General features: G+C 40.9%; 1 protein-coding gene across 1 annotated transcript in view; it reads left to right on the forward strand.

The window, feature by feature from the left end:
- Window positions 1–5,845, forward strand: part of Sobp (Sine oculis-binding protein) — a 36,280-nt gene extending 30,435 nt beyond the window's left edge. Inside the window, exons 3-4 of the mRNA XM_083131898.1 lie at window positions 1,627–1,864; window positions 4,698–5,845. Of these exons, the coding sequence (XP_082988024.1) occupies window positions 1,627–1,864; window positions 4,698–5,778 (1,319 nt within the window). The 3' untranslated portion in view covers window positions 5,779–5,845. The remainder of the gene's footprint in view (window positions 1–1,626; window positions 1,865–4,697) is intronic.
- The last annotated feature ends 8,663 nt before the right edge of the window (window positions 5,846–14,508 follow it).

Here is a 14,508-nt window from a genome sequence, read left to right on the forward strand (position 1 = left end):
TAAGAAAAGATGTTCCAATTTAAAAAAAAAACTTCCCATTTTTTTAATTATTCCATCAATTAAGTAGAAAAAGTCTTATTTCGAGTTTTTAAAGGTAAAAGTTTTTCTTCAAAAATTGACTTACAAATATGCATTGATAATTTTTTGGCTGGCAAAGTAATGGTTTTAGAGTTCGGTTGAATTATCTTAGAGTATTTATTTATATATTGTATTTATTTATTTATTATTATTATTTTGGCTACACGAGAATACATAAATGTGTGTAAATCCCACTAACCAGGCCAAAGGAAACTGTTGAAAACTAACTTCTTTAGTACGATACACACACAGAAGAGAAGTGAAAGTAGACATTTTTTTATTATAGACATTTTGGAGCGACACTCTTACACTACTTTTCGATATAGTCGCCGTACAAGTTCAGGCGAACAAGCTTACAAAGTCCATTGTCATAAAAGTTCACGCCTGTGATTTCAACCATTTCTGCACACCAGCCTGAAGGTCTGCGTCGTCATCAAAGCGTCATCTAGCCAGGTCTTCATGTGGGGAAACAAGTGGTAGTCACTTGGTGCGAGATCCGGGCTATATGGCGGATGATCGAAAACCTACCAATGAAAGGCCTGTAAAAGTTCCTGCGTCCGGTTGGCCGACTGCGGGCGGGCGTTGTCATGAATCAGCAGGACTTTTGCACTCAGTTTTCCTCGGCGTTTGTTTTGAATTGCTCTTCGCCCACTTCGGTATTCATCGTAAACGTTTGTGCAGCCATCTTTAAACATGAGGCACCACCGCCTCACTCCACTTTCGCTCATCACATCTTTACCGTAAACCTCACACAGTTGTCGATGAATGTCAATCGGTTTAGTGTCTTTCGCCAACAAAAATCGTATGACCGACCTCACTTCACAACTGGCGGGATTTTTCAATCGGAGCACTCATGTTAACATTGTATTATAAACAGAGCAGAAGCGACACGAACTTCACACGTCCACAGCTGGATGCACACTGAACGGGCGGAAGTCCCTGCTCAAAATGGCGGCGCTCGCCCCGCCCCTAGCGGCACCCCGCCGAAACGTGAGAGACTTTCTAGATAGTCCTCCTATATATATATTTCAAAGATCTGTTGCTCCACGGAGTTAAGTTTTACTATCTACATACATCACACGTGCATACTAATGCATACAGACACACACACACACACACACACACACACACACACACACACACACACACACACACACACACATATATATATATATATGCATTCTTAGCGCATGTGCCTTGAAGTACAGTTATAATTTCTAGGCTGTTCGAGAAAAAAACACTCATGTCAAAAAATGCAATTTTATAGCAGATATTATTTTTTTATTTGTGTAGAATCATTACACATTCATAATATGAAATTATACTGATAATATTTTCTTTGATTGATTCAGTGTGACTTAAATGAAAGATACAGAAAATCACAATTTCTGACTTATGTGTATTTTTCCGATTTCCTAGATTTCTCCTTGGAAAGATTTCGTGCACTTATAATGTTCGTGTAACAGGGATAATCTAGCAACTCCTTTTTTGCAAGCCTGAAACCAGATGCGAATCTCTAATGCCTGCTTCTTTATACTTCCATTCCAGAATCTTCGAGCGGTCAGGGCAACCACATCGTGTGCTCATGGTGCCAGAAGTTGGGGATGAAGCTGTTCACTCTGAAAACTGCTTTCGGCCAGAAGGAATTCTGCTCTGAGCTCTGCTTCACCCAGTGTCGCCGTGCGTCGTTCAAAAAGAACAAGATATGCGACTGGTGTCGCCACGTGAGGCACACCGTCAACTACGTGGATTTCCAGGACGGGGAGCAACAACTGCAGTTTTGCAGGTAAATAATTCGAGAATTTTTAACAAGCTTGAGCATGATTGTATTTAACTGACATTTATGAAAGTTAAACCCTTAATACAGAACTGTTAGTACTTGTAGGGAAGGAAATACACTAAATGAACATTTCGAATAATATTTTGCTGGACTGCTTAACAGAGATGCGGCGATGACAAAGCAAAATAATAAAAAAATGCATTTTAAAATATTTTAGAGATGAAGTAAAAAATAAGTCAGAATATTCGCATATTTGAGCGAAATTAGTCACGCGACGCAATGAAACAGCTAGAAATACGCAAGAGATTCGCTAAGTTTAGCGCATCGAAAGGAGAGCCCAGTTCTACCCCCCGTGCCCAACCGTCCCGCTACGTTTTCTCTTGAGTGCAATTGTGTCAGGCGGGTCAAGTCATCGCAGCAGGTCTGCGAATCCAAGGTCCTTCGATTACTGTTCCCCCGCTTTTGAAGGTCTGGTCATAAGAGACCTTTTTTTCAGTCCCCTAGTTTACAAACACGGCAGGTTTTCTGTGACGTCATCAAGATGAAACTTCTCAGAATGTCCAGCACTGTAGGCCTAAAGCATCCAACGCTTTTGTTTTTAAGAGAAAAACACATTGAAGTCTGGGTCCATTGTGTTTCCTTCACAGTATTTCTCCTTTTCATTTTTTTTTTGATCCTGCTGTTCAAATATCGATTTCGGAAAACAATGTTCTTGCTTTATAAAACACGAAGTCTACTTCATGTTGTTTTGTGTTTACTATGCTTACGAATGACAAGACTGTTCAAAATTTGTGTTCTCGAGGTGACAGACATACTTACTTAGACAGAACCTTTTCCCTAACATATCTTACTTTCACACCAGGGATGGTCAAAAACATCAGGATTCCGGAAAATTTAAAATCTCGATTCGGAAATTTTACTACCCGGATTTTGAAGGCAATCCAAATTTCGGAGAGATAGGTTTAACAATTTTTCTTTTCTGGGTAGAATTTAAGATAGTTTAGTCTTCCTTATTTTAGAATCATATACTCCGTAGAAAAGAATGAGTTTGGCCATCTCTACTTCACACGTCTGTACGATCACTGTTATCATAATTATCAATGTAGAACCCCCCCCCCCTCTCCACGGTTGAAAGATTGATCCTGACGTTTGGCAAGTCTTGCGATGTCTACGTAAAAATGTCACGCTTCGCCACTGCTGCTTAAACATTGATAACAATAGAATTGCAAGAAAATCGTTGCAATATATTGTTGTCAATACTTTTTATAATATTTAGTCATCTCTTTTGTGAGGGGCACGTGCCTCCGTGCCCCTCCCGCTAAATCCGTTAATATTAGAATGCATTCAATATGGTCCACACGCTTGCATAGTCATGGGAACCGGAATGAAAATCTCACGCCTGAGGTAGGGTAGAATACTCCTTAATGCGCCAACATAACTAACTAACTCTCTAGCCTTCTTACACCCGAAGGTTTATGGCTGCAGCAACACAAGCCTTCTTTCTGTCCCTATCCTGGGCAAGATCAATTCAACATTTTCCATCCTAACCGATTTCCTTTAGATCCATCTAAACGTTATCCCTCCATCTTCGTCTTGGCCTTCCTACAGGTCTCTTACCATCAGGTTTCCCAACAAGAATCCTGTAAACTCTTCCTGTAAATGAGACCGCATCAAAATCATTATTTTAACTACAGAAAATATTAAGTTGCTATTTTTCCTGTGTTTAATATTTTTTCAGTATACCAGAGGCGGGGTGGTCCAGTCGGTAGAGCGTCATTGCCACGCAGGAGACCCAAGTTTGTTCAAGTGGGAATTTCTCCAGCAATGTCCCTGCATTGAGGGGCTCTGGGGTTCACTCAGTCTCAGATAAAATGAAGCCCTGGAGATGGGGGTAAAGGCGGCCGGAGCGTGGTGATGATCACATCTGCTCCACAAATGGCCGAGATTGTTAATGTGTGGGAACACTACCTTCGCATTCTCTCTGTGCTCTCACCGCATGTTATAATGAACAAGGGATAAATTTATCTTTACCTTTTTTCTCGTTGATATACGCCTACAAAAATGCATGTTAGTAATGGAGTGAACATGAAACATATTTATCATAAATTTGCCGCACTTTATGGTAAATCCTTTCTTTATGTCCTTATTTCTCCTTCTCGTTGTCACCAGTGGTATTATTCCATACCATGTATCACTTTTTGTGTATTTTTACACTTTTTTCATATTTGCATTTGCTAACAACATTAATCAAAGCCGAAGCTCCAAAAATAACATTTTGAGGCAAGTTTTCATTGTTTTTATGTGTATTTGTCCTATTATTGAACACCCATCTCATTTGCATTTGGTACATACAGTAGAGTCTCGGTAATTCGAGTCTCGTTAATCCGAGGAAAAAAAAAGAAACTCCCTAAAGGAATACCATTGCCCGCGTTGGAGATTGCACTGTACCAAGTAGAACAATAGCTAGAGGCAACACCTGCCGACAATCGATTATTCAGACAATGCTGTGACATTGTTGCTCGGAAATGACGCAGCGTCCTAAAGCAGAAGACACTTGACCGTTTCTTCAAAGTATAAGTTCAATATTGTCTATGTTACACTACTGTATTTAGAAATGTAAGTACAGTATTCATAACATTACTGTATGTCCCCTTTTTCAAATGCTGCAGTTGTTATTTTATTTCGCCTCTTCCGGTTTTCCCTAGTTCGAGTTTTATGTAATTAAAGTAGTCTTGATTCCGTCGACATCGAATTATCCGGTTTCTACTGTAATGTCATCATTTTATTTTTGTTGTTGTGTACTTTTTCTAGAGCGTTATATAAATTTTGTTTCTTTCAGTGACAAGTGTTTGAACCAGTACAAGATGAACATATTCTGCAAGGAGACGCAAGCCCATCTAAAAATGCATCCTCACCTTCAGGAAGCTGCGGGAAGCGAGGCTCTTATCACCCCCGAGCTGTGGCTGCGCGACTGCCGCGCGTGCGACTCGCCACCGCCGCATACCGCGACCGAAGCGCCGCCGCAAAGGACCAGCACCTCTTCGGCCACTTCGACGGTGAGTTCGTCGAAGAGCTGCGCCCCGACGTCGCCGCGGCAGGACACCGAGCCCGCGGCGACAGTTACCAAGTCGTCGACGCGAATTCGAATCAGGAACAGGTCGGGAGAACCCGAACGTAAGCGGAGCCACCTGCAGCTTCCGAGTCGAGAAGCAGAGCCGGAGAGAGCCAAGACGTCATCGCCTAAAAGTACTTCCGGGAGCGCATCTCACAGCACTGCCAGTTCGCCAAAGAGTCACGGATTTCCTCCTCCACATCTACTCCCGCTGAACCCGATACCTCCTGGAATACCTCCGCACATGTTCCCGCCCTCCGAAGTACCCCACTCCCCTTACCTCCAACCCAATCTGTTCCCTCCGCACATGCTACCGTCGGAACATCCACGATTTCCGCTTTTTCGCCCACCTGTGCTGACGTCACATCCGGCACCGCCAGACTCTCCGCCATCTTGCCCGCCTCCTTCTTCCCAGAATTCTCCCAGAGGAACCTTCCAGCCTCCCTTCCGCCCTATGCCCTCCCTGCTCCCACCAGTCACGGTCTTGGTACCCCACCCTATCATTATACCCATCCCTATACCCATACCAATTCCTATACCGATCCCTGAATCAGTGTTCAAAAAGGAAAAGCAGCAAGAATCGGTGGGGACGAATACCGAAGACAAGAAAACAGTTGACGAACAATCTCTCTCCACAGAAGAAACCGTTGAACAAACTGACACGATCCAAAGTGGAAGCAATGTAAAAGTGTCTGGCAACACTGTAGTTCCTAAGAAACGAGTGCCTCACCGCCAACTTCGGAAACGAAAAAGACTTAAAACCACATCGAAAGAGGATGTTGGGGTACGTAAATATATTGCGGTGTAAATATTCATTGTAAAACAATGCCGTATTTGTGTACAATTAATGTTCCTATGTATTGAGTCAGTCGAAAATGTCGTTTTTTTTGGTACAAACTGTCTTCTACGTCGAAATAAAAATGTCTTTTTCTGTACTTTTTCTTAACTTCTTCCAGTAATGTAGCAATGTATATGTACTATGTGTCCAAAAAGTAAATGCTCGGTGGATGTGGCCAAAGCTGGAACTAACATTGGTATGATAAATTATTTGCAACGTGTGACAATGCCACTTCGTATTTACGATACATGAGATTTGTCACATTACAGTAGACAGGAGAGAATAAGTTACCACAGAAGTCTAGTTCTGAGTGGCAGCAGACCTCAAGTCTATTCCAGCTTGTAAAAATACACTAGTGTAAAACAGCAGGTATGTTAACAAAGTTTGCAAGATTTGTGAAGACTCTTAGGACAAATTTTAAACTTGGTTTGATCGAGTGAAAGTGGTAAAGAGCTGGCCCAGTTGTCTGAAGATCACAGTTTCAATCCTTTTGTAGAACCTACTTCTTTATTTAGTAGAATTATTGCATTTGGACATTTATAAGAGGGAGAATGTATGAAAACTCTTCTTTTGATAAATCTAATTACTTGTCGGCACCACTTAGGATGTTTTTTTTTTTTCATGTAGCTTCTCCAATACTAAATTACTTCCTGCAGGAAGCAATAGGGTAAACAAAAAGGTATTGGTGAAAATTTAAACCCTTTATAGCCCAACTGTGAGGTAAAATATGAGTTGAATGTTTTTAAAAAAGTAGAAGCCTTACAATCCATATACCTCGTTTACAAATTCCTGGGCACATCGCTGCAAATCAACCAAATATGACGTCATAATGCTGAGGGAATCATACATGACATGGGCTATCCTGTCTGTGACCGAACTCGCAATTCTATCGTTTTCAATATTTAGAGTTAACAAGAAAACATAATGTTTCGTACTTTCGAAAACCGCCAATTTGATTGTAATATTCTGTTTGAAATACTTTCTATGAATAGCAGATAAAATAGTGCAATATGGTTCAACATATGGATAGGAGCATATGAGCGATAGGTCAAGAAGGACGGTGTGGTCCACTCACTATGATACCTGCTCGCCAACGAAGGGTCCCTGGTTCGATTCTCCCCTACAACACTTTTTTTAAACGATAGAATGCCAATTAATGTAAGTCTGAGAAATATTTATTGGGTATTTGATGGCAAATGTTTTTACTTTTTAATACAAATTGCAAATAGTTTTGAAACTTCTCAATACAAAACTAGTTTAATAAAATTGAAATCATAAAATGTAACCCTATAGCACTACAGCCCAATATTGGGCCAAGGCTTATCTACCGACTGCTGGCCTCCCTCCCACGCGGGTCACCACGGGGGCGTCTCCGCATCTACTTTATTGCAGACAACACAAAGGTGGACGTTACCCTCAGCCATTGACATAGTAGAGGGTTCGCGTATGTAAAAAGAACGTACTTGCTCAGGGGTGCAGAAACGAATACAATAAATGCAGGTAAAGGAAAAGCTCCCTGTGCATATAGCACTGTGCCATGAAGGCACATACATTTAGGGTATGTGAGAATGGGGCCCTCCAAATTTCCGATGTCGGACATCTTGGAGGTGATGTGATCAGCGACACGCTCTGCCCGCCTTTACTCCCCGCTGGGTACCATTTGATTTGAGGCTGGGTGGACCCTGGAGTTGCTTTATGCGGGGAAAAAGCCGGAAAAATTCCGACCTTAGATCACCCACCTAGGGTCTCCCGCGTGGCAGTCAGGTTAGAATTTCACGAGAAATGAAGTGGTGAAAGTTTCTTCAACCTATCTTCAATCAGGAAAATTTATGACTGCATGATTGTAACACATGTATCATTTTCCAGGTGTGAGAACACAGTTATATATTGTAGCATATATCACATCACCACGGGCGCCGAAACCGGAGGGGCCAGGGGGCCCGGTCCCCTCCAGTTCTCCTTCCCCATCCTGCCGCGCCTATAAGGGGTACAATGTATAACTTTTAACATAATACCAGGTGGTTATATTTAAAGTGACGGTGTTCAGAGTGGTACAGCACAGGCTGTAATGAGAGTAGCAGTCTGAAACTTCGTAGATATGCTAATGAAGCAATGCGCTCGCGAATTATGAAGAAAAAAAATAGTTCCAATTCTCGCCACCAGGGTAAAAAATGGCACTGTAAGCAGTCAAAACGTGGTATAGTTACAGGAAAAAGGCAGGAAAGATCAAACACATGAGAACAAAGGTTCTGGCATGCAGGGACGGCGACAGGGGTGGGCACGGGTGGGCAAGCGCCCACCCAAAAATTCGTGTGCCCACCCAATCAAATTCAATAAGTACATATACTCGGGGATATATGAATGATTAAATATTTAAGTGTAACCTGGTGTTCATAGCATGTATATTTTACTTGTGAATATTATCTATGCTGGAAATGTTCACATATTATCAACCCATAAAAAGCCACTTTTGTCATTGTTGAAACAAAAACTGTGATCAAATGAATACTTCTATGTTTAAAAGCAGCTAGTAGGCTTAGGAGACTCAAAATTATGCAGGGTATGATCAAGAGTAAATCAGAATTGCGGGTGAACTTGAGGGCTGCAGATCCGGGTCTCCACTACGTATATATATTCCGGCCTGGCTATGGTTAAAATAATCTGCAAATAAACAAATCTAAACATTATCTTAGCGTTACTTCCAACAGCAACACAATAAATTATTTCGACTTTTTAATTAATATTAGAATAGTTTAATCAAGAAGACTTAGATGGGCAGGCCATGTGACACGAACGGCAGAGGAAATAATAGTTTACAGGATTCTTGTTGGGAAACCTGATGGTAAGGGACCAGTAGGAAGGCTAAGACGAGGATGGAGGGACAACGTTGAGATGGACCTAAAATAAATCCGTAAGGATGGGAAAGATTGGATTGATCTTGCCCAGGATAGGGACAGATGGAAGGCTTGTGTTGCTGCAGCCATAAACCTTCGGGTTTAAGTATACTATAGAGCAGGCATATCCAACGCGTCGATCGCAGTTATATATTGTAATTATACGAATATACGTTATTTGAATTCAAATTCTATAATGTATAGTGGCTGAGTAGGTACAAATTTTTGCAAAGATGAAAGATTAATAGTAGCTCACTGCCTGTTGTGACAGTAAAAAGTAGATCACTGCTTGATTGAAGTTGGACATGCCTGCTATAGAGTATAATATAATTTTAATTAGCTCTGCATTGAAATTCCAGAAGTGCCCCTTTTTTTCATTACAATTTTTATATACCTGTTATCTTCAAATATCAATATGGTATACGAAATATCAACTTTATATTCGTTCTACTAATAAGAAGGAATCACAACAATCACTACAATACCGATGTGAATAAATTTTAATAAATCAGTTATAAATGGAAAAAGCTACAGAATTATTCAATTGCTAATTAGTGGCTTATCCTATTTAGAAATCCTCGTTCCACACATAAATTTTGCCACATGAATCAGCCGAAAAAGTCAACAGAATCTGAGGATACAGCTGAAGTAAAGAAAAACAAGTTATGTCACGAAGTATCCAGAAGAGATTTTGTTAGTTTGTTTCTAAGCCCACTTTCATGCTCAGATAGGCTAATCGGGACTAAACCTACAGTTTAACGTGTAGTCCGAACCAGTGTGCATTGTGCTTCCACCAGATGAGGGGGGAGTCAAACACAGAACCTCTTCATTATAATGCGACAGCGTTATGCCATTGGTGAAAAATATACAGAAAGAACTCGCACCAAACGTGGCATTTTATCACCACAGAAGATGCGTCTATTTTAAGGTGATTGCCTGAGACAAATATTTGAGACTTTCGGAAAACAACGTCATTGTTCACGGAATTAGATGCCTTGATCCACTAATGAAACGCTGTGCGATTGAAATTACCACCTCAACTTTCTAAGAGGTATAAACTAATGAAACTCCATTTTTGGAAGAGTAAGTTCTGGTTGATTTGTTTTATTGTAAGTCATTTTTTTGCTAATTTTAATAATGACGACTTTATAAGATTCAATGGTGATTAGATGAAAGTAACGAAAGAGCGAAAACAAACACACGCTGACACTCAAAATACAAACCCTCATATATTATTACTTTGACAGGTGTCCCAGGCGCCAGGGACTCGTTGCCCTGAAAGAATAAAGTTTCCAGGGTATGCTGCACAGGATAGAGGTTGACATTCTAGTGTGTTCGAAATGGTCACGCCATACAATCCAATGAAAAATAGATGAAGTATTACTGGTACGATGATCAACTTCGATGAATTTCTTGTGTCCTAAATAATTTTGTTACCTCAAAAAATATGTTCATGTAACCATACGTGTATTGCTTCTCCCGCATTAGTAATATGACAGTTCTTCAGAAAACGAATCTCTTAAATTCTGAACAGATTTCTCAATCTTACTTGTTTATTACTTATGTAGGGATACTTAATGGACAATGAACAAATAATTTGTTTCTTACTTTGTTTCAAATAATGTGTTTTAAATCATTCCTAATAAGACGTTCATTTTAATCCAAATATTCAGTGGCGGCGATTAGGAGGAGCGGGAAGTGGGGGATGCAGTTCCCCAGCCACATTTTACCACTTTTTCCCCCGCACTATGGCCTCTATATGCTAAGCCTTTTCTACCAAGAAAACGTATATTCAGGGGTGCCCACAGGGGAGGATTATGGCGCAGGCTGCGCCATCGAGATTCTTTGGGGGATTTTTTCCCTTCAAATAATGTAAAATTGAACATTTATATATTTTTCCAAAATACAGGTAAAAATTTTACACCTTAAATTCACCATATTTAATCCATTAGATGAAGAAAAGAAAGCGTTTAAGGTCATTATTGAAGGTGCGAGGAACAGGGGGGGGTAAATATCCAACTCTTATATATTAGGCCTTAATTGACACGTGGGTTCTGGGGGGAATTCTGCATTAAACGTTGGCGGGGACAGTATTCAACTCTAAGTCTTAGATTATGGCGGGTATTTTAGTTAGAGGGGCATTGAGGATTAAGGTATTCAATTATTGTGTATTACTATTGTCTTAGAATGTTGCAGAAATTCTGGTGTGGAGACTGAGAATTAATTTTTTGGAGGAGGAAATACCCAGTCTTCAATATCAACAGTAAATCTAAAATTGGCATGGACATTTTTGTGGTAGGATTGAGTATTAAATTTAAAGGGGGAGATAGGAAGCTTTTGATAAAGTGTTAAATCTTAGATTGTCAAGGAATTTCTGTAGCGAAGAGAGAGTTTGAACATTAAATTTTGGAGACTGTATTTAGCGATATGGTATCCACACGTTTTCGACCCCGAACGTGACAAAACAGAAGTTGGAAAAGACTAAATATCCCGGGATCCTGAGAAAGTATTGACACCCAGTTAAATTAATATTCTTGAAAGCCTGCAAAGAAATGGATGTAAAAATGTTCTTGCTTGCTTCGCTCGCAATAATGTGTTTGTTACAACAATGCGTGTTTGGCGCTTTACTGAGGTGGATGTGAATTTTTATGCTATAGCTGCATTACAAGACATGAGCAATATTCTCCATATTCATGAGTAACATCACTTCTTAAAATATAGTGCTTAGTGTTGGTATACTGCTTATTTTAAAGCAGGTGCATCATTTGTAACAAAAAGCTAAGGAAAAAGTTACTTTCGGTGTAGGGATTACGATATAGTTTCAGGGCGCAAATGATATGATTTGGGGGGGGGGGACATGATTTTTGTGGGGATGCGCCATTGGCCTTGGGGGGCATGGGCACCCCTGCGTATATTGTCCTTGCCCCTCAAATGTTGGCACCCAATCGCTGCTACTACAAACATTCAGATAGATTTGTCAGTTATATAAACCTTCTAAGCTAAGAAAAGTGACCCGCAAGGAGTAAGATAACTCTTTCAGTCAAAAACTCATACGATGAAAATACTATGCTCAGGAACATGCATTTAAATTACGAGAAACTTTACGATTGTCTACCATCGCACTTTCTATCATTGTCGCCGAATACATAAAATCAAGTATGTGCCTTGTATTTGCAAAACAAGCTTAAACCTACTTCACATTTATTTCACTGTATTAACATGCATGAAAGAATGTGATTAGAATGTATGGCTGCACATGGGTAAACACTTCCTTGAAATAATTGTGTCCATCAGCGACAAAGCGAAAGGAAATGGAACAAGATGCGACAATAGATTAGAAAAGAATAAAGATGAAAACAAGAAAAGGAAAGGGAAAAGAAGTAAGAGGAAAATCGGGAGTGTGAGAGAGAGGGGGATAGATACGTCTTACATACACATACATGGTCTTACATTTATACTGCCCACCCTAATCTATCATGCATCTGGAAACTGCCTAGAGATGATGCGGTCATTAGTGAGGTTTCTCGCAGCAAATCTTTCACGTGGCGAGCGACATGTGGTGTTGCCCCATCTTGCATGAAAATGGTGGTGTATTCACAGCTCCGTTCTTGCAAAGCTGGAATCACGTGTGTTGTACAAGGAGGTCCCTATAACGTGCAGATGTCACTGTACACCTAACAGGCCCTCGAGGTGTCATCTCCTCAAAGAAAAACGGACCAAGAATGAAGGAGCTAGTGAACCCACACCGAGCAGTCACGTAAACTGAGTGCAATGGTTGTTTCTGCACAACATGTGGACGAGTGGAACCCCATATGCGACAGTTCTGAGTATTCACTGCACCGTCCAGAGTAAAATGCGCCTCGTCAGTCCACAGAATATTCCCCGGCCACATGTCATCCACTTCCATGTGTGAAAAAAACCGATGCGCAAACTCACGGTGTTGTGGAATATCTTAGGGTTTCAATTGATGCACAGTTTGAATCTTGTAGGGATACCAGTGTAAAATGCACCGCAATACCTAGAGAACTGTTGACCAGGGGAGTGACAATTCACGTGCCACAGCTCTAGCACTGGTTGCAGAAGTTGAGGCATGTGCTGCATGATCAGCTACAGCTACAGCAACTTTGTCCGTCCACAACTTCCACGGGGATGGGCCGCCTTCCTCTCCCTGGTGCAACACCCAATTCACCTGTTTCTTCATCATCTTCTTCAGCCCATTATTTGACGTTGGCCCTCTTCTCAACCCTTTCTGTTGGTGATATTTCCGCAGTGCAGAGTTGCTATTGCTCCCATTCTGGTAAAATAACTTCACTAGCATTGCACGGTCTTTCTTCGCAATAGCCATTGCTTTTTACACGGAAAAATTCAAACTTTTAAAGGAAAAAAAAGCAACAAGCGTCACCAACAACCAGGGAGCTCACACAATGGTTAGGCAATGTCACCGACTTCGACGTCAGAGTCATGGAAAATTCCACGTTTTGACTGCTTACAGCGCCATTTTTTACCCTGGTGGCGAGAATTGGGACTTTTTTTGCATAATTCGCGAGCGCATTGCTTCATTAGCATATCTACGAAGTTTCAGACTTCTACTCTCATTACAGCTCGTGCTGTACGTACCACTCTGAACACCGTCACTTTATTTATAACCACCTGGTATATAACTTTTGCACACAAGTGGGAAATTACTCAGGATTCTGCTCTGAAACGGGCATCAACCCTCTCGCATTTTTTTTAAAAAAATAGTAGAACTCAATATGGCGGACGTCCGCTTGGATCACACCAATATGGTTTCCCCTAAGGCCATAAGCCTAACCTGTTGTTTCTATAATGACCAATTGTACCCAGCCTAACTCCTTTACTTTTTATAGGTAATCACCCTCTAGGCGCTATATTTGACTTTGTCAACATGAGATCAAGAATTACACACACACATACATAATATATATATATATATATATTTCTGTGTGTGTGTGTGAAGGTAGGTAGGTAGGGGGGCTTTGGTAATATTTTGTGGGGGGGGCAAGATTTGTAGATCCAGCACTGGTGCGGGGTTCTTCTACAGTACAATGTGACTACAGTAAATTATATAAGCTGTTACGAACAGTGAACAAGCGATTCAGGAGTTTTGTACCCCTGCAAAATTTTGGAGGGGGATTACAGTACCCCTTAAACCCTTCAATCCAAATTTTACTCCTTGCACGCCCTCAAATTTGACAAAACAAAAGAGTGTAGTTAAACTGATTGTAGTAAACACAAAAATTATTTTATCTCCATTATATTCATAGGCGTGCCTTACCTCTTCAATGATGATTATGAAGGCAAATAGCCCCAACGCCGGGTTGTAACGTCTCTGCCATTCAAGGTATAGCTGAAGTCCTGATTCGAACGCCAGTTTGGTATATCTGACATAGCTCGAGAAGAAGCCGATCGAAGACGTATCTGGTTTCGAGCCACCACCTGTTTTTCTGAGAAGCGCTGTTGTCAAGTTTACCTGCACTGCCTAGGCATCCATTCATTCACTGCGACGTTACACTCCCAAGGTCTCCACGCTCTATTTGTAAAAAAAAAAAAATAGCACAACACAATAACACAACCTAAAAGATAACCGCAATCTCACGCTATGAAATCTCTCAAGAAACTGAATTGGCGACATCTCATTTACTGCACGTGGACTTGACAAGAGCTGTCAGTTCCTAAAACGGACGCTATTGGTGGGATAGGTTTGAGGGGAGGATATACTGGGCTCCACGTAGACCTTCCATATGGTTTTCAGAGGACAACTGATCTTTCGTAACTTTCTTTGAAG

This window comes from Lepisma saccharinum, chromosome 11 (assembly GCF_977018435.1).
Source record: "Lepisma saccharinum chromosome 11, izLepSacc3.1, whole genome shotgun sequence".
Classification (NCBI taxonomy): domain Eukaryota; kingdom Metazoa; phylum Arthropoda; class Insecta; order Zygentoma; family Lepismatidae; genus Lepisma; species Lepisma saccharinum.